The 21,487-nt window shown below is 35.3% G+C and overlaps 1 protein-coding gene across 1 annotated transcript in view; it reads right to left on the bottom strand.

The window, feature by feature from the left end:
- The window catches only part of SAMSN1 (SAM domain, SH3 domain and nuclear localization signals 1), a 48,905-nt gene extending 28,142 nt beyond the window's left edge, over window positions 1–20,763 (bottom strand). Inside the window, exons 1-2 of the mRNA XM_011218707.3 lie at window positions 20,607–20,763; window positions 291–362 (exon numbers count right to left, since the gene is read on the bottom strand). Coding sequence (XP_011217009.1) covers window positions 291–362; window positions 20,607–20,663 — 129 coding nt within the window. The 5' untranslated portion in view covers window positions 20,664–20,763. The remainder of the gene's footprint in view (window positions 1–290; window positions 363–20,606) is intronic.
- Between the last annotated feature and the right edge of the window lie 724 nt (window positions 20,764–21,487).

Genomic DNA, 21,487 nt, shown 5'->3' with positions numbered 1-21,487 from the left:
TGCTCAGAAATTTGGGCTTATTTGTGTTACTTTAAATTGTCACTCTTTTCTTAAGTTCATGTTCTGCTTTTCCTGATGTTAGGCTTCTTACAGAACTTTTGACTATAAATACCCAGCATGGTAACTAGGTACTAAGTAGTTCTTTGCTCATTTATTACAAAAATATAGGCAAGACTGTGATTTTTAAATATACTTATTTTTCTTACTGTGCTTTGCAAAAGTAATATTGGCTTCATAATTTTTCCTAACGTGTTTGCATAACATTCATAAAATTGTAATAAAATACTAACCTCCGTTGAATCATCTGGCTTTGAAATGGAATTATTCCGAAAACGATCAAAATTCCCAAAACTGCTGCTGCGCTATAAAATAGGAAAGAGAAAGGAAAGGATGCTTAGGATTTGTGACTTTCACTGATAAAATCGCTAAATGTATCAGATTAAGGTTCAATAAGCATCAGTATATTGCAAATACAGGATTAAAAAAGCTCTTCTCTCTGGAGTATCTAACGGCACTGAAGGTGTAACTATTATTAACATTATAGTATTTACAGTTGACAAAATGCCTTCGTAAGTTTTATGTTATAGTGTTAAGAACCCTGAAGAAAATCTATTAAATTATTTTCAATTTATAGTGTTACTTTTGTTCTTGGGGATGGCAGCTGAAAGATCTATGAATTCTAAGCCAAGCCTTCTGGAAGTGAGCTAGCCACAAACTAATTTCCATGACGGAATGACATGGATTACTAACCAACCAACTAATAAACAACTAACAACAGCAAAACAAACAAAAACATCTGAGTAGATCCACCAGTATGTGTCATAAAGATCAGATTGGTCAAAAAACCAAAACCGAATACAAATGCATTTATCATTGATAACTTGATAATTTGAGACTCTCTACTTGGTGTCAGAAAAAGAAGGCATACGCATAGAGAAATTAATAAATCAAAAGGAGCATTTAGGCATGCTCAGTCTAAGGTTGGAAGTAAAACTGAATTTGTCCACATTTAGCATGGAATTACAATGAGACCTCTAGGTCAATTTCATTCACTGGTTTTGAGAAAAAGCTCAATATGTTAATAGAAGACTTGTTCCCTTGGATACTTTTTGCCTCCAAAGCTAAATTTTTATTCTTATGTAACTCATTCTAGGCAGGTAATTATAAATAATTTCTGATATGTTCCAAAGTAAATGATTCTCCTAAATACATTTTCAACAGTCTTTAGAGTCATTGAGTCAAAAAATGGATATTTCTTCGCTATCTATTTAATTTTATATATTGTTTGGAATGGTGGATATCTGATGTTATGTCCTTTATATACCAATAAATCCTAAGAATATGTTCTATCTGAAGAACTTAATTTCATTCCAAGTTTATAATATTTTCAGAATAAGCTGGTGATACTGAAAAATAACCTGGTAATTACCAGGAGCCAGTAATTTATAAAACCGTGTATTGTCCTGTCAGAAGTCACAGCCCAGTTTAGTGCAAGTCAGCTTGGAAGGCTCATTGTTCCTACAAGCACCCTTACAGTCATGTTTGCCCACCAGCTATCTTTAAAACTCCTTGCTTCCCTTTTAAATAAGCTGAAATAAAAAGATCCTGACGTGTGACAAGGGGTTAGCTTGATAGACAGTGTGATATGTAATATCGCCCCAAGGATGATGGCTGTGTTAGACACAATTAACGCCTTTTGCTGACTTGCCACCCCTGCTGAACAAGCCCTTCAGCTTGTGGCAAGAAGAGAGAAAGAGAAGGGCTGAAACTGAGAACCACACTGGAAAATACAAAGTCTTCTCATGCAGGGCTTACTAACCTAGAATGACTTCCCAGAGCATTAATCACTTCAACGTGCCTAGTAGGCATTTCCATGAGGCTATCATTGCTTAGAGATCACAAATAGGAATTGTTGTTGTCCTGCTTATAAACAATCTGAACACAGGGAAATCTGTTACTCTTTTATATACTTGAGACATTCTGATGGCCTATAGGAGCCTATGCCTAGGGCGATTTTGCAGCCTACATCCAGCCTGCGTCCTGCCTATTAAATATTAATGAGGTTGCAGCATGATTTCCACCACTGGATAATGGGTCCTGTTGCCCAGGAGGGCACACAATAGTCTCACTTCAGCATTTCTCAACACTATCTTCTGCCATTAAGTAATCAATAGTCACCACCTTTTAAAATTAATTCTCCCCTCATTATATCAATAAAGAGAAGCAGATTTAGAAGTAGTGGTTTAAGAAGTCTTTAGACTATTACTTTGGGTTTTGTCAGTCATCTCATTGCAAATCACTCAACAGCTTTAAACCAAAGGAGTATAATACCAATCCATGGTAACACACCGTTAAGAAGCAAATCTAAGTATTTAAAATTTCATTAATCTCTAGTCAAAAAGTTAGTGACTTTCTGAGATGGTTTCATAATGTATAGGTTATGGTTTATGATGAAAAGGGCTAATGTCTACTATGAGGTATGCGCAACGAACACATTTATAATTTCTACTCCCATTAAGTTTCCAATGAAAAGGTGAATCATGTGGAAGCAAGCTGGCTTCCTAGATAATAGTCCTTTATAAATGAGGATATGTTTGAATATCAATAATTTTGTCTTGTATGATCATAATGGATTAGATTTAGCAAATATTATCTTGTGACAGAAGCTCCCATCAAGACAGAGCTCTTATATAAATGAATAGCTGTCAATGGGATGAGTAACTTAAATAAAAAAGCAATTAGTATTTGGATAATTCTTTGTATCTGTTGACATTAGATCATATTTAGTCTTTAATTCCACTCTCTCTATATTTATACAGTCTTTCCTTGTGCAATTAGATATGCATTTGTAAAATGACACAATATTTGTGGAGGGTAATTTGGGAAAACTAGCAAAATTATATATGTATTTGCCCTTTGACCCAGCAATTACATTCCTATACATCTATACCAGAGACACACACTTGGCTATAAACCGACTTACATATCCACATTCATTATAAAACTTCCATATTATAACAAAGCTATAAAGTCTAATGTTCATTGAGAGGGGACTGATTGAATAATGTGTGGTAAATCCAAACAATTAAACTGTGTTTAACTGTAAAAACCTAAAATGTATCTCTTTATACTTTTATGGAATGATCTCCAGGATATAGTATAAGTGAAAAAAGCCAAATGTACATAGAGCAAAATGTACATAGCAGGATGCCATTTATCTAAGGGTGGAAATAGATGTTTGTGTTTTAATACAGGTGAAAACATATTTTCTTTCTTAGAAAATGGGGCAAATGAAAAGTGAAAAAGAAGAGGAAACAGACTTCTTTTAATGTACCTCGTTTTGTAGATTTGACTTTAAAACCATGTAACTTTTACTTATTTTTAACAGAATTCAATAAAAATAAAAGCAATCCCTAAAAATTCTAAATAAAAATAAAACAAATGAACCTAATTCTATATTGAATCGGTGGTTTAGAGAGAGGAATTACTTTAAGTGATTTTTAAGAACAATAAAAAAAAACCCCAATAATCTGACTACCCAAAGAATAAAAAACAATGACAAATTAAATTTTAACCTGTCTTCAGTAGCCATATTGTTATTAATAATATTGGCATATATAAGTACATATGTTGAGGGACAATGAAAATAAGTAACGATGTTAATGACTTTGGAGTTAAGGTTCTCAGCCAAAATTCTCATATTGGTCATGGCATAAAGCAAGTAGTCTTTCGAAGACTTCTAGGGCCCATGTCAAAGCAACACAGGGGCCATATTGAAACTATTCTCACTGGGGTAAATTATATCCAAAGATGGGATAATTTTTATATCAATAAAAATAATAAGTGAATATTGAAATACATCTAATATATCAAAGTTCGTGAGTTCATAATGATACCAAAAGGAAAAAAAAATCAGTGATCGCCTAAACATTACAGTTATATTATGAAAACTGGTAAATAAAAGATTTAAGCATTTAATGTACTCTTCTTTTATGAAATATATTTCAGAGTAAATAGTTAATGTGGAAAAATTTATCTTTATGTGTGTATATTCAAGCTAATCAATTAGGAATGATGAAATGACAAAGTGACTGTTTCATAAACCCCTGATGGCAATAAAAGGTCTCAGCGATGATCCTTGATGGCTACTACAATTACAAAAAGAGACAACAAGAATATGTGCTTCCTAATAGTAGCACCTAATACCACCAGTAAAGTATTCTTAGAAAAATAAATAAATAAATAAGTAAATAAATAAATAATAAATAAGGCAATCACACCAGACTTTGTATCAAACTACCAGATATAGGAAATACAGGGACAAAGGAACATTTTAAATGACACCAAAAGGAGGCAGGCAATCAGAAAAATCTAGACAGTGAGAAAATCTATAGGCAAAATAACCTGGTTTGTTCAACGAATCAATAGAAAGAGGGAAAGTATAGATTAATAACCTCTAAGAGTTGTCTAACCAAATACAACCCATGGATCTTGTTTAGATAGAGATCAAAGAAACCACTGTAACAAAAGTATCCAGGACACAACTGAGGAAATTTTTTAAATTACTAGCTCTTTGACGATACTGAGGAAGTACTTTTATTTTTTACTTGTAATTCAAGATAACCTAGTGAGGGGCAGCAATCGTGTAGGCAGAAGAAAAACATGACTGGCCATTTAATGGTTAACTGGGTGATGGATTTATGAGGTGGATTGTACTACTCTGTTTTTGAATATGCTTGAAGTTTCCCATAATAAAATGTTGGACTGAAAGAAAAAAAAAAAAGAGAAACGTACCTATATGATAGCTAAAAAATAAGAGTTAATCATATGCAGGGGCTGGGAGGTACATGGGAAAACTACTTTCCTCTTAATATTGCTGTGAACCCAAAACTGTCTAAAAAAATAATCTTTAAAAAAAGTTAATAGTTACACAACTTTCTAAGGAACCAATTTGTAAAAATATCATTAATATTGCTTACATCATAGTTGTTTGGAAGTACAGACATATTTAAGGAGAAAATATAGTTCTGCTTTCCAAGTTTATTTTAGAACAACCAACTTTCTGAGATAGATGCACGTTATTAGATTGCCTTTTGAAGACTTTCTGCGATTACACGGTACAGGTGACTTTCTTTCACTTAGTCTACTTGGCTTCCACAAAAAAAGGGCCAAATAAGGGTGTTTGAACACATCTGTGTGTGTCCCTACACAATGTAATGAATAATATAAAAGAACTTAAGAGGATTCCTTTTTTTTTCTGTTAGTTGCATTTTTTTTCTCTAGTTTTGTATAACAATTCTAATTATTACCAAATGTCATGTCATTAAAGCTGACAGTGTTCTTAGAAATGATCTAGTCCTTCTCAGTGAGGAAATTTACGGGAACCAGAACTTGCAAAAATAAATTCTTTTTTTTCAATTCTCCAACCTGATGTACTCTCAACTATGCCATCCCATTCCAAAGTTTCAATCTTGTCTTCTATTTTCAAAGAAACTCACTATCTGAGCAGGATGGAAATTTGGAAAGTTATCTTGATCAAATGAACGGAACTGAATCGGATTCTCAGAACAAAGGCCAGCCTAAACTTATCAACTTGAAGGACAACTGGGGGTCTCTTTTTGGAAATGTGAATCAACCTTTTGACCAAAACCAAGACAACTTGACCCTTATTTTCATTTCTGAACCAGCCATCCACTTTTGGGGTCTTCAAGTAAAATCTCATCTCCAGCATGACTGGTAAGGCACTGGTGGAAAAGTTTCACAGTCTATTTCAAAGAAAAATTTACATATCTGAGTCAGACATCCGCAGTATTTTGAAATACATTGGCAAATTAAAGATTACACACTCTCTGCCAGTGAGTTCTCCCATCTTCTAAATATTGCACATAGAGCGATGGTTAGTAATATGCTCTTGAAAATCAGAATCCTTTCAGCATGTGCTTGTATGAATATTCTGTAATAACAGTATGCTAAACCAATAAGCTTGTCAGCTTTTATCCAAAGGCATTCGAGGATTTAATTGTTCTAACTTCACTCAGGTGCTGAGATCTTTTGAAAAGTGTGAAACAGATTTAACTCACTTAAAATAACCTGTTAGGATTGCTTCAGTGTTAAATAACGACACTATCATGTGGTGTCAGTGGAGGAAGGTTGTGTGTCGGGGGTTGAAGAGTAAAAGACACCTGGAGTTGTGAAAACCTTCAGCAGCAACATTTTCACCCCAAGTCAAGGCCACGCAACGCTCAACCATACGGTGGGGCTCTCAATGTTGTTAATGCAGATCTGGACTCTTAGGCAGAAGTTAGTTCACTTGATCTCTCTGGTTCAGTATCTTTTCTGTCAACTGCAAAATATCTAGAGGAAGTGCAGATTCTGACTCCACTCTAGTGTTTGAAAGTTGTGTCAAAATTTCCACGTGAAAGCTTTACTTTCAAAAGTTGATGTGCCACTAGATGTGGGTTTTTTGTTTTTTGTTTTTTTGTGTGTGTGAACTGAAACAGCCTCAAAAGAAACTAGATCTAAAAAAAAAAAAAAGAATTAATGCAAAATGATCCATAACCTATAAGAGTGGTTACTCATATCATCCTGTTTAATGTAACAAAACAAGTTTTGTGAGTAAAAAAACTCGAATATTTAAAATTCTCAGTCGCACCTCTGCATGATTTAGTACCGCACGTCATGATTTACATTCCATCCACAGATTGTAAGTCAGGCTGCAGTTTTAAGAATTGAATAGAAATCAGGGTATTCTATTTTAGTTGAAAAGAGGTTTTAAAATAAATAATACTGGGGCGCCTGGGTGGCACAGCGGTTAAGCGTCTGCCTTCGGCTCAGGGCGTGATCCCGGCGTTATGGGATCGAGCCCCACATCAGGCTCCTCCTCTATGAGCCTGCTTCTTCCTCTCCCACTCCCCCTGCTTGTGTTCCCTCTCTCGCTGGCTGTCTCTATCTCTGTCGAATAAATAAATACAATCTTTAAAAAAAATTTAAAAAAAAATAAAATAAATAATACTGATACGTCTTAAATATCTTGTTTTCAGTTAAAAGGCCTAATGTGGCAAAAGTTCAGTCACTTGATATCACTGATTCCTACAAAATCCTATAGAGTAAAAAGGAGATGAAAACTTTTAAAAATGTGACCACGATCAGGCTACCCTGAACTGCTCAGCTTCTTATCTGCCCTATTGTGAAACTTCTGCTTGGCTCGCTCACTCCTAGACTATCGATAGAGTTCATGGTCTATTCTTTCTTTCTCTAACTACTAAATGGTCCCTCTTGATCCTCCTGGGATTGTGTCATTATACCACTGCTTCCTTGAAATCGTCCAGGGAACCCATGTTCACAGCTGCGCCAGCCCCCAGTGGCCCTTCTGCCTGCTTTCACGCTGGAAGGCAGGTGCACCAACCAGGGGTTCTCTCTGCTTCTATCCAGTTGCCCCTGAGGATCTGCTTTGATTCTGCCTTCTGAGCCAGCCACCTGCACTCTTGGAAATCTGTGTTTGCTCACTCTGGGGAGTGTGGACACACAATGCAAAATGCAGGCTACTACACACGCATTCTCTCAGCCTCCACATCTGCTCAGTTCTTTCTTGAAATCTCCGTTGTTGTAGGCATTGGTTTTCATTACTGCTAGTCAAATATGTGCTTATAGCCTCATTCCTGAGCCAATGTGTTAGCTTCTTAGTCCCTAAACTCTTGCCTTTCCAGTCGTCTAACATCACACCACTGAACTAATTTTCCAAAAATATCAGTTCTTATCATTTCATGCCTCTCAACATGTAAAGCTTGCTCCACATTGTTATGATGGTTATTGAGGATTTGTTTCATGCCAGGTGATCTGTGATTATCTCATTAAATAGACACAATCACCCTCTGAGCTAAGTATTGATTTCTCCAGCATACAGATGAGGAAAACTGAGGCTCAGAGAGTTTAAGTAGCTCTTCCTTAGTCAATAAAAGAAAGCTCAAACTCAGCCTGCTGCACTTTCATGATTCCCCGTGGTATCAGGTAACAGTGGTCAGTCTAATTTGGAACGTCCTGCAGTTCTTGCTGGTCAGAATGGACACATTCACTTATGCTTCTAAGCTGTTGCTCATGCTGGTTTTTTTTGTTTCTGTTTTGTTTGTTTGTTTTCCAAGAAAAGTCCTTCCTCTTTTTTTCCACCTACTTAGATCCAGTCCATTCTTCAAGGGCAGGATCCAATCCCACCTTCCCTATGAGATCACGTGCCAGTGCCTCCCTACGTTAGCACACACCGATTGCTCCTGTTCTTAAGTGCTACAGCACCTGTGCAGAAAAATCCGATACTTGTGAGGCTTGGGAAAACCACAGTAGATGACAAATCTCATGTTCTGCTTCAAGTTCAATGTCCAAAAGCCATATATTTCATGGTTAACACAAAACCAAATTGTAACTCGATCATGTTACAGCCAAGAAAGATAATTTGCTGAAGTCTAATTAAAGACTAGAAGGTATTGCATTATGCAATTCAACATAAATATATTAAGTGGCTTCTCTGGCTAAACTTTATGCATGGGGTTAGGCTGTCTCTAAGAATAAGACAAGAATCTATCCTGGAGGAATTTGCACTCTATTGGTGCCATCAACCAAATAACTTCAATCCCTAAGAGCTAAATAGAACCATATTCAAATGAATGGTATACAAATGTAGAAGCAGTTCCTAAAAGCAGATTATATTTATTCACAAAATAAATGAACTTAATAATGTATAATAGATGTCAACCTGGAAATTTATATTCATCCATTTATGAATACTTATTTGCGCTGACTACTTAGTACATGAAAGGCATTTTGTATACATATGTCTCTACCTTTATTATTTATAGTCAGTCTAAAGAAAGGGGCATTAAAATGATGAGAAATTTTTAAATGAGCTGAACGCAACATAGTTTGAATTTGCCTCAAAAATTATTTACCTTAAGAGATTATATAGTTGTTAATTGAGGGACTTTTTAGAAATCTCCAAACCCAAAGATGGTGATTGTTAAAATGATGACAACATAACAAAAAGGTGATGGACCACACACTGTATATTAAATGGAACACTGGATAACAAAAATGCATCTAATATAATCATTTCCTGAACTCTTCAAGGGAGAGAAAGGTTGTTTCTAGTGAACATCATAATTTTGGTCACTATAAGTGTTGTGTATTCAGTACAGGAATATTTCACTAGGATTTCCATTATCCGGACAAACCATCTCTCCAAACCAAAATTGGCAGTAAGTTTTCAATTCTTGCACCAGCACAGATAGTTTGTTAAAAACTCAATAAAGAGCTGTATTGAGAAGTGTTCTGAAGCCACTTGAAGGCTTAGAGTTAAAGAGGTCATGATCAACTGTGTCAACAATGGTTACAGAAGATAGTGTGTGTTTTAGGGAAGATGGTGGGGAGAGGAATAAGGAATTATAGGTAACATGTTTGATGTATTTACCATCCCTACTCTAAGTAACTTGCCTGAGCGAATTTCTCATTACTAATTTTGTTTTCTAAGTACCTTGAGAGAGAGAAGATGGTACCAAATACAGATAATTCAAATTTCCAGTTATAAAAATATGCATTATCCTTCCATAAATTTAGAAATTGGCTTTCTATTGTGTGCATATTAAATTTTTTCTACTTATAACCAAGTATTAAATATTGTAATTGTTGACACATAATTATCAACTATTTCCATCCTTTAACTAAACTTCAAAAACAATCTTGCAAATAAACTGTATAAATAATCTTTGTATAAATAAATACATATATAAATAACTCTATAAATAATCCTCCTGTGTAGGGTATGGCTAACAAAAGAAGATAATAGTGAATATGATGGTAAAAGAAGGCAACAGTTATTTAGGAGAAGAATAATTTTCTTACTTTTTTTTTTTTTAAAGTAGGCTCCATGCCCAACGTGGGGCTTGAACTCACAACCCTGAGATCAAGACCTGAGCTGAGATCAAGAGTTGGATGCTTAACCAAAGGAGCCACCCTGGCGCCTTGGAGAAGAATAATTTTCAAGTACTAAACATAACAGGCCTTCCTATATTGACCATAATCTTAAGTATCAAAATTCTGGTTTTCTTAAACAATACCTCTTCCTCTATTCTACCTTTTAATGAATTTAGACTTATGCTTTTTTTCCTTTTCAATAATCAGAGAGAGAAAAAGTCTTGAAAATGCTTCATTAGCTGACACATGGTGGAAGAATGTACTTTTTAATCTGTTAAGATACTTTTGAACATACTTAATAGTTAATGTTGACTAAACTTTAGGTTCCTGAACAATTTCCTAACATATTTGCCAAATATTTATACCACTAAGCCCAGTTACTCCAGTTTAAAAAATAAAATTATCACAAAGAAGCTAATATTCATTGTTTTGAAATCACGTTTAAATAAAGGAGTGAAAATTAAGCTGGGAAAACAGAATCCATTGAATAAACTTTCCCCTCAAATTCTCTGGAACAAAAACTCAGTCACTTCCATTAGTCTTAAATGTCCTCTGCATTCACGTGGCCTCTGGGTACATAATAACCTTTCTAAAGGTCTCCTTGAGGGGTATTTTAGTCATGCAGCGATCTCCTTGAACACAAGTAATGACAAACAATAAGCTAATTCTCAAAAAGTTTTTTTAAGTCATTTTTACTACTTTTAAATGAGCGTGTTTGATGCATGATTTTGGTCCCCCTGATTAATGGTCACCACCAGCCCAGCTTCTGGAGTTGTAATGTTTCCGTGAGCTTCCCTCCAGCAGAGCTCGACCATTAATCCAGTGGCATATGTCAGCTCAGCAGAGCAAGGTCACTCTTTGCTTCAAGGGGAACCTTTTTAGAAATAATAAAACTGACAGAAAGTTCTTTTTTGCATGCTTTATGCCACCTGAGGTTGAGTGCTGCAGTTAATATCATAAAGCTTATAAACATTCCCATCGCAGGCAGCACCCGCTGCCACTATGGTTAGGAATTTAAACGTTTTTTCCTTAGTAAGAGCAGACATGTTTATGTGGGGCAAATATACAGTATGTAACCCCAAACACGGAAAGAATGGGTAGAAAAAAATAACAGTAAGTTCATGCTAGGATATTTGGAAGAGATGTTAGGGTTCTGCAACTTCCTTATTATCAGTTACATTCTACTTTCAGCAAATTTGGATTTGGCTATATAAATGTTTCATTATATTGAGGGGCTAATAGTGATGTTGAAATGTAACAGTAGGTAGAAATGAACTCCGTTGATGATAATTCTTAAACTTACAATGTCTGACAACTGTAGACCGTTTATCTTGGAAGGAATTTTCTTTTAAAATTACAAGTCTGCTATAATTATTTGTTTTATAGGTAATGGCTGCTTTAAAATTGATAAATAATTAGAGTGAGATATTCATAACCTTAAAGTAACTTGAAATATAGACGGCCTAACTTAGAAGATGATGGCTGTATAATAACTAGCAATATAAAGAATATATACCCAGAAGCATTACAAAATTTATATATTTAATTACTCATTTTGTTACTTTTAGCTAATTAAAAAAATCAAAGTTGCATAGCTATAACCACGTGAAATATTCAGAAAAAAATCTAAACCAAATATCCAGATTAATGCTTAGACATATCACTATGTATATTATAAAATAGAATTTGCTACAAGGTAAACCTGCCTTAAGTCTTATTCCAGGAATTTAAATTATTTAAATTATGAAAAGTACAGAAAAGAAACTTCATTATTTATATTTAGCTGTCTTCACTGCATGTATGCAGAGAAAAGGTGGGGCCAGGTGGCAGCTCAGGCTCATCCTTTCTGGGAAGCCAGTTCCTTGGCCAAGTCTCCACGTCCAAGGACAGGTGCTCACTTCATCAGATACAGAAACTTTGTTTATTTCAATAAACAATTTCTGAGGGACTGACTCATCAATTAAAATAGTAAGATACGAAAAATGGCAATGGCAAGTATTGGTTAGGTATGGGAAATTCAACTGCCAAGAATACATATTCTTGTTGACTTACAAAGAATTTTCTCCCCTGGAGAAAACACTATATGAGATACAAGATCATTGTTGTAAGTTTGTTTCCTTAGTGTAGTAAAGCTATAGTAATTAGGTGGTATCCAAGGCTGGACACATGAAGTTACACGGCCTAAATTGCTTATCTTACTAAGTGAGCAAGTCAGCTGAGCCAAATGGAATATTTGCTATGTTGTTATGCAGACACTGGCATATTTTCACTCTTCCACTCTTTTCTAGGCTTCTGGCAAAGCAAGCCCCTCTACTTTTTTTTTTTTTTTTTTTTTACTCTTCAAACATATTAAATTACTATGTTTGATTATTGTTTTGTTTCATTACATTCTGATTCTAAGAATGGTTACTTTGCTTTATGTGGGTGTTGCCCAGATCTTTGTCAGCAACCCATTTGTAAACTATGTCCTGGGGTAGAGTACTTTTTAGATGACTAATATTATCCATTAGTCATTTCACACTCATTGTAACCACATTGAGAAATCATGACTATGTTTTGTATGATAAATATTTTTGGCAGTAGCCAAAGTATAATAGGAAGCACGTGGACTCTGAAAGTCAGGCAGACTGAGTTTAGTCCCCCTTGTTCCCCAACAAAAATTCCAGGGATGCAAATATGCCTAAGGTACATCCCCTGTTCTTGATGGTAACTCTGGTTGGGAGGGCATATTGTAATAAACTGTGTTACAAGAAACAACAGAGGTGTGGAACAGGTACTGTAAAAACAGAAAGGAGAGTGAGATTATTAAGGGACCATGTACTGTGTGCTAGAAATTTTTCATATGGTAATTAACTAAATCCTCACATCAGTCCTACGTCACATGCTGTAACACACCCCTTCTTCAGATAAGCACACTGAGACTTCAAAGGGGTTTAATAAAATGTTCCACGTCCCCTGGTGAGGAAATACCAAATAGGACTTCAGAACCAAGTCTATATATGTGGCTTTTGTTCATGTTCCCTACTGCTTTGCCAGAATGCCCTCTACAACACTTCCTTGGGCTAATTGGTGAAGGCTTTGTGGAGGGTTTTAGATGATTTAATACGTAGCCAGAAAGCCACTGAACAAGGGGGCAGAGCGGACGCTTTACTTACATTAATTTTCAAATGATTCTTAATAGAGGCCTAATGGGAGGCAGCAGAGGTAAGTTTGGATGGGAGGGAAGAACAAGGACAAAGACTGGACAGTGCGGGTAAAAGGGAGCCAGTCAGCGAGGTCAGTGGGGCTGGTTGAATGAGGGGGACTGGTCAACTGGAAGTGAAGAGGGATCTAGGGTAATCGGAAGGAAGCAGCTGAAAATCAAATCTTCATTTTCAATTAATAGAACTTCATGGACTATGCCATGAAGTTTGATTTTCCCAAAATTTGTATGTTCAATACCTAATCCTTAGTACCTCAGAATAGGATTGTATCTGGAGATGGGGCCTTTAAAGAGATGATTATGTTAAAATGGGGCTGTTAGGGTAGGCTCTAATCCAATCCTACTGGCGTCCTCATAAGAAGATAAGATTTGGACACAATAAAGAGAGACACACATGGCCAGAGGAATGACCAAATGAAGAGGAGTAAACAACCACACAGACACCCTGATCTTGGATTTCCAAACTCTAGAGCTGTGAGACAATACATTTTCTGTTTTTTAAGCCACCCAGCCCACTGTATTTTGTTATGGAAGCCCTAGCAAACTACTATAGGCGAGGTGAAAACTTCTAAGGCTCATCATGGGGGGGGGGGGGGGGGGGGGACACAGCCAGTTNAAGACACAGCCAGCTGTGCTGACAAATGGCTCTCTCTATGTATAGAAGAATCACTTCGTCTACCACTAGAGACAGCTTAAAAACCTCTTCTATTCTTATTAATCAATTCTTAATGTAGGACATTTTTGTTCTCTGCTAAGAAGCTAATTATGAATGTCTTGTTTCTGAAAGTTCACCTAAATCCTTAACACTAGAAAGGAAGAGAAATGGATCAGTTTGGTAATGCTAAATTTGGAAACTTAGATATGTAGAGTATGGAGTTAATTCCATTAGAAAAAAACACAATCTTCAGGGATAATGAAGCCATTTGTCTCCAAAGCAAGGCAAGGAAAGATTAAAGAGATGTGTCCCATTAAATTGATTTTTAACAAATCCAGTGCATTGGTAGTCAAAGTAGTGACTTGATACTCTTCCCACAGGATATAATATCCAAATTTCCAAAGAAAGGGAGGCTACACTTTTGTCATTCTCTCAGCCATTTGTCTCCTGAGCTCTGTTACCGACCGTGTGGTCACTGTGGTTTTTTTAAGTTTAGCCAACCTATTTGGCCCTACTTTTTTTGCTACTTGCTTGCAACACAACTTGATTATAGATTTATATTCTATAAAATGGGAAGGCTAGAATGAATTAGTGCTTTGGAGAAAAGTTTTCAAGGCTAAAATTACTTAAGTCTTTCAAGCAATTAAACATGATGAAATGAGCAAATTATTTGTTCATCTCTTCTGATTTGAAGTGCACTAGAATTGAGAATTAAGTTCAACAAGAAATTGTAGTTTGGAGAAAGAGCAGAAAATCTGGGGAAGTGGAATATCAATTTTGGGGTGAATTTCTGGTGGCTATGACAGAGAAACATAGGCATTTTTCCTGGGAACGTGGGCACCAGTTAGAAGAAAGAACAGTGTAGGGCAGTGGCGGCCTTTCTGTTCACCATCTTTTCAGCACGTGTGGTGTGGTTAAGTTTCCTGTACATATTCAACCGGATGCAATAGGTACAAACAGACCCCAAATTCAACATTTTCTCAACATCCACCCTGCCACTCCCCTTGTCTGAGCCACCCCCATCCCTTGCCTAGTTTCTGTAGGAGCCTCCTAACTGGTCTCTTCTCCCTATTTTCTAAGTCCTTTCAGTGTATTTGAAACCCAAAAGACATAATAAACCCACTAAAATGTAACCCAGATCCTTCTTTTCTTGAAATTTTTCAATACTAGCCCAAATCCTTATAATGACCTAGAAGCCCTGTGTGATCCTGCTCTTTGGGAATACTCTTCCCCCTGTGCACTCTGTTCCATGCTTCTCAAACACACTAGGGACACTTCCACCTCAAGGCTTTTGGACTTGCTCTCCCTTCTGCCTGGAATGTAATTTCATCAGTCAAACTCATGGGCAGTTCCTTCATTTCCTTCTGGTCCTTTTTCAAATGTCCCACTCTCACCAAATCTTTCCTGGTGTCTTGTATTCTTTCCCTAATTTTTAGCACTTATCATTACCTAGCATACTATATATTTTAACATATTTATCTTGCTTTATTGTGTGTCATCCCCAGTAATGTCAATTCTATGAGGGCAGGGATCTTTGTTTTATTCACCATTGTATTCTCAGAATATGGTCTATAGTAAGCACTCAAGAGATATTTGTTGTATTGAAGAATGAACGAATGAGTGAATGAATGAATGAATCAATCAATCAATTACCTTCTAAGTCTTTTGAAAAGATTGATAGAAAAAATGTTTCCAGATTGGGTAACTAAAAATTCCTGATGCTCAGGCACATTCTATAATAAGTCATCAAAATATCTGAAGATGGAATCCAATCATTAGTATTTCTTAAAGTTCTTCAGTGATGACTCAGATATGCAACCTAGGTTGAGAACCATTGATGTAAACATCATTTCCAAACTTCAAAGTTCTCAGAGAACTTGTAGGTATCTTGTTACAATATATATATTCTGATTTAATAAGTTTGGGGGAGGCCAGAGTCAGCACTTGTAACAGACCCCTAAAATGCCAGAGCTGCTGGTCTGTATGACCATGCTGAGCAGCAAGCAGTCAGACCCATGTTCAATTTGACCTTGGTGGCCCTATGATACCCTTTTAACATGATCTACATATTCTGTTTCCTCCTGACTTGTTTTAGTTTTGGATCATAATTTAACTATTTCTTGGAAAACAAAGGTGACATAGATACTAACTAAATACATAAATGAACAGAACCTTCGGGAGATCTTTTTGGGTATGGAGAGGAGTAATAACCAAAAGTAAAAATAAACATTTATTTACATCCATCATTTTTTAAATGGAAAAAGTGAATTTAAAATATTTCCTCCACTGTAGATCACATATCTTATTTGGGGTCACTTTGTTTGAAAAGCCAAAACATTCAACTGAATTTATCTAAATTAAAGTCCAAAATTACACATCAGATGAAGAAGCAAAAAGAAGTAATGGGGGGAAATCCACAGGTTTAGAAGAAGAAAAGCTGTCCCCTATGATCTTGAATAATTTTTTTTTTAACTAGCTATGATACTTTGAGGAAAATATTTCACATCTACAGGACTGTTTTCTTTCCTATACATTGGAGGGACAGTGTAAGCCCCTTGTGTAAGTGCCTGGCCTCAAGTAAGCACCTGTACATGTAAACATTTCTTCCCTTTTCTTATATATGGTTAGATAAGAGTTAAAATGTATCTCAGCAGTCCTGATAGGAAAAGCAATGAAGAAAGCTCTTTAATGCCACAACTATGTGTCATCCTTGTCTAGGAGCATAAATTTGCACAGCGGGCAGTGCAGTGAAAACAGCTCATAATCAACTCATCACCTCTCATCATTGCTAGGATCAAATGCAAATGGGAAAGAATGCCACTTCAGTCATTGCTAGTGAAAATTAGCATCTGTGACACTAATGGTGTCTCATTTAGTATGTACTTTAGATTTAAAAATATTGTAAAAAAAAAAAAAAGCTATTTCCAGAGCTGCCATTATTCCAGTGTTTCCCTTTAAAATAACAGTGGTATTTGAATCTCCTTTACTTAAAAAAAATCCTGTTAAAATTTATTAACACAGATCATTAATCCCAGCCGAATAAAGGCCAACTTGTTCTAATAACATTGCAAAGCTTCATTTATCTATTCTTTTTCTATTTTTGAAGTTTCTACCATATTCCCTGACCTGGAACAAAGGTCTGTGGTTACGTAAGGGTGGTCCTCTCCAGAGATTCTTGTACAACATTTGCTATGTTGGAGTCCTTAAAATAAAACTTAAAAATAATTACAGTTGCATTTATACACATACATGTAAACTTTCTTACGAACACACTAACATACTTAGTACCAAGGGAAATGAAAGTACACTGCACTAATGGGCATCCACACTTGAACCGGGATACACAGAGTAGACGCAAGGAACTCCATTCACTTTACACACGTTTGTCAGGGGCGTACTACACTGAAGGCAGTATGCTGGGGCAGGAGGGAAATACGTGGTCATACTTAATCTCAGTATTAGGTCATAAATTTTTGACAATTTGAATATTTTAAAAGTTATTGTTTTACAATTGTTAAGTATTGAAGCTTGAGTGGACACCTGGAGGGATTTTGTGGGCGGAATTCTAGTATCTAGTCATAGACAGGAATGGAGGACTTTTAAATTCCCTTCCAACTTACGGAGGCTCTTAAACATATGTTCTCCCTGGTTTCCATAAAATGCATTTGGTAATTAAGACAGAAATAGGAGTCATATCTCCAGTTCCTATGGTAGTAATGGCAGCATAATAATTAAGAACAGGAGTACTGGAAACTGACATATGTATTTCACATCACAGAGTTTTATTTTTCATCTGTGTGTCTTTGCTCAAGTTAATTAACCTTCTCTATGCCTTCTCATCTATGCAGCTAAGTAAGAGTGATTCAGAGTTGTTAGAAATATTGAATATTAGGGGCACCTGGGTGGCTCAGTAGGTTAAGCGTTTGCCTTCGGCTCAGGCCATGATCCTGGGGTCCTGGAATCAAGCCCTGCATCGGGCTCCCTGCTCAGAGGGGAGTCTGCTTCTCCCTCTGCCCCTTCCCTGCTCATGGTCTCTCTCTCAAATAAATAAATAAAATATTGAAAAAAAGGAAATATTAAATATTAAATAAATTAGTGTACAAAAATCTCACAATAAATATAGAAAAATAAAATAAAACATTTCAGTTAGAGAAACAGTCACGGAAAATGATGTTCTATAACTTAAGAATTTACAGAGTGTAATGAGATCATATCTTATCAAATCCGAATCCTAGATATGCTTAAAATTTTTAAAAATCACTATTAGTACTGGGCACTAATGATGAGAAGGCAAAAACAAACTTCAAAAAGCAAAGTACAGAACATTGCGTGTATGTTAAGCAAGGGTATTTTTGAGTGATTAATCTAAATGTAGAATACTTATCCACTATTCATCAAATTTCTTTACTAATTTGCAATTTACCTATATACACCATAGAGAGTTTGGAGACACAAATTAGACTTGTTGGAATTTTTTAACATTCCAGTATACATAGTGGGTTTCTTTTGTAATAATTCTCCAAGGCCTTCCCGGTTTCCCTTATAGAATATCTCTGGTCTCACTCCCTTAACCTACACTACAAATCCCTTATAACAAATATGAATACTATTGGCCCTATTCATGAGGTATCTGAAGGAAAGATCCCATACCAAAAAAGGAGAAACAGGTATAAAGGGTGAAAAAGATGACATGTTAATGATAAAATTAAAGATGGTAAAACTGTATTTTAACATATGTTTTCATTATGATTTTTTGAGTCGTGGACATGTCTATCGATAAGGCTTGTGAATTTAAGAAAATAATAAATCATCTTCTATATAGACTCTTATAAAATCTATTGCTACATTTTATATCCATGAATGTTTTGAACTTTCTCACAATTGCAGGACCTACTTAAAAATATTCATAACAAAGTCCTTCTCCATTGATTTCCTTTTTGAATGAACAGTTCCATAATTTTTATCTGTGACATTAGGTAAAATATGCATTCACCATTTGAATTGGGTACTAGGTCACCTGAACTATAACACACAGGAGTTAACACAAACTAGATGATTCAGTAATGGTTCCCTCATTTTTAATGCTGTTGCTCTTTACCTACTGTAGCATTCACAATAAAAAACAAGAAAATTACTCTCAGACATTCTGAAAGAGTATAGTGCAAGGAATATGTCTTTCTGGGTCAGGAGATGTGAACTGTTGTTTGAGCCCATAGTTAATCAGCATAGACTGTTACTCCCCATACTTCAGGCTGATTTCTTAATGGTTCTGTTCTATCTTTCTAGACACGGGTCGTAGGATCCCTTCGAGTAGATGAAGGAATTTGCACTCTTCATTCTACTAGCCATTTATTTGTAGGGATCATCGTGACACCCATCTCTTTCATGGTGACGATAGACTAAAGTATTATCTTGAAAACAGTTCAATGACATAAATATGATAGTAACTCACTACATAATGCAGTTCTTGTGAGATACTTTGACTTTAGATTTTAAGTACTTAAAGGAAAACCTCTGTTTCATATTAACTTTCATGATCTTCCTAAAACCTACTATTGTCAGCTCAGTATTAGTTACATTTAATTGAGTAAATTCTATATAAAATTAATCTTAAGTATAAAAGTGATGCTTTTAGAAATTTTTTTTTTCCTCTTTGGGAAACATTGCTGTGAGTTTTTATTTTATTAGGGAAAAAGACAGAAATCATGATACACTATCCAGCTGTATTTTTAACTAAAGATGCTTGACTTAGTTTTTAAAGATTGGAAATAATTTATTTTTTATTTTCCTTCAGACAGGTTGTATAGTAACTTTCAAAGACTTATAAAATATTGACCATTGTTCAATGCCACAACAATTTAGAAGTTCACAATCAATTTCCAACTCCGTTCTCTCAGAATGGGTGCCAAGAAAATAAAAACCAAAAATAGATAATAAGTCAGTCCTCTTAAAAGACATCTGACCTCAGCTATAGTTCATTCACAAATAGATTGAAAATGTTATTTATCTAGGGAACTCAAGAAATGTGTACGTATTGGAGAAAACCTTTGAATCCAGTATTTCATAGCTTCTTTCATGTTAGTAATGAAACTAATTTAGAGTTCTACAATAGAATCTAAACTTTGTTTTCTCATGCTGTACTTTTTTTAAAATGGCAATTATTGTCAAGACAAAAATAACAACATTCCAAATAGAACCAATTTGACAAATCTATTAATATATGGGGTTTTGATGCTTCCTAAAATATAACCCAGTCCTCCCTCTAGTAAAGCATTAGTTCAAGCAAGAGTAGGAAAAATAATCTTTTCAACAAGCTATCATATTTTAATACAAAAAAATGAAAACAAATATTTAGCCAAAACATCTCTATTTTACAATCTTCTCATAATTAAAAGTATTATGAGAGCTGAACTTGTGAGGGATAAAATTCATTCAGTTAAATATACACTGACAACTTTATAGTCATTAAAAATGTTTAAGAATATTTCATAATATCAACCTTTCAAACAGAGGCCACCAACTTGATTTCCATAAGGTTGGATCTGAGCTCAAACTTCAGTTACAAAGGTGAATGATCAAACACACATGATAAGGTAAAATTACAGAGATAATAATTGTCAGGTATTATTTAACACCTAAGTTTGCAATTCAACATTTTTCATGCTTGCCATGAGGCATTCACCCTAGGGCTGAATTGATTTCTGACTGACAAGAGAAGAACAGTGTGTGTGTGTGTGTGTGTGTGTTTATTCTGCTAAATGGTTTTGTTTTGTTTGTATGAAATTACCTTACCTTTGGTTTTTGATGTTTCTCCTTCTCTGAAACATTGGATGGCTTTCTCTTCAGCATTTTGAATTCCAACTACTCCAAGGAAGGGCACTTTCTGTTGTTACAGAAACAACTGAAGGCTGTCAGCACTGTGCCGTCTATGATGTATAGCAGATCAGTTTGAGCCCAGTGACCTGACACTTCCTCCTTTGGTCAGGATATGACTTCACATCTACATGGGTAAAGTTTTTTTTGTTTTGTTTTTTTTTAAACGGTAATTCTTTGGTAACTCATGTGCTGTATCTGCTATTTTCTATGAGGTAGATTCCTAAATCTCACACTTCGACATGCCTGTAGTTACCGTGAAGGCCATAAGCATTCAAAATGAATATATATATATATATATATATATATATGTAAAGTTTATATGAAAATAAAAATCTGTAACACATTCTGTGGATGGAGGGAGGAAAATATCTGAGCCCATAAATGATGTGGGGATTTTACTATTAAAAAAATGAAGAGAATACTCAGGGTAGTCAGTTTTATACTTCTAAGTAAACTTTGTTATAAGATGAAACGAAGTAAACTTTATACAATACTAATCCTACTTAGAGCACAGATGTATATACTTAAAAAACAGAGTATGGATGAAATTCATCTAAAGATAAATAGGAATATGACTTCAGAATTCAGTGATTATACATATTGTCACTTTTTAAACACATTACTATGTTGTCAAGCCCTGATTAATATGAAATCAATGAAACAGAACCCGGCCTTAACTGGACGTCTTTTCTGTTACAAGCAGCAATGCCATCTACTGATAACTGTTATTCCAGTGCTGATCCAATGCACCAATGGTACCTTCAATTGAAGCGTCAAGAGTCTCTATTTAAAAGGCC

The sequence above is a fragment of the Ailuropoda melanoleuca genome, chromosome 1 (assembly GCF_002007445.2).
Source record: "Ailuropoda melanoleuca isolate Jingjing chromosome 1, ASM200744v2, whole genome shotgun sequence".
Taxonomy (NCBI): Eukaryota; Metazoa; Chordata; class Mammalia; order Carnivora; family Ursidae; genus Ailuropoda; species Ailuropoda melanoleuca.
This window is presented reverse-complemented; position numbering and strand designations above follow the sequence as displayed.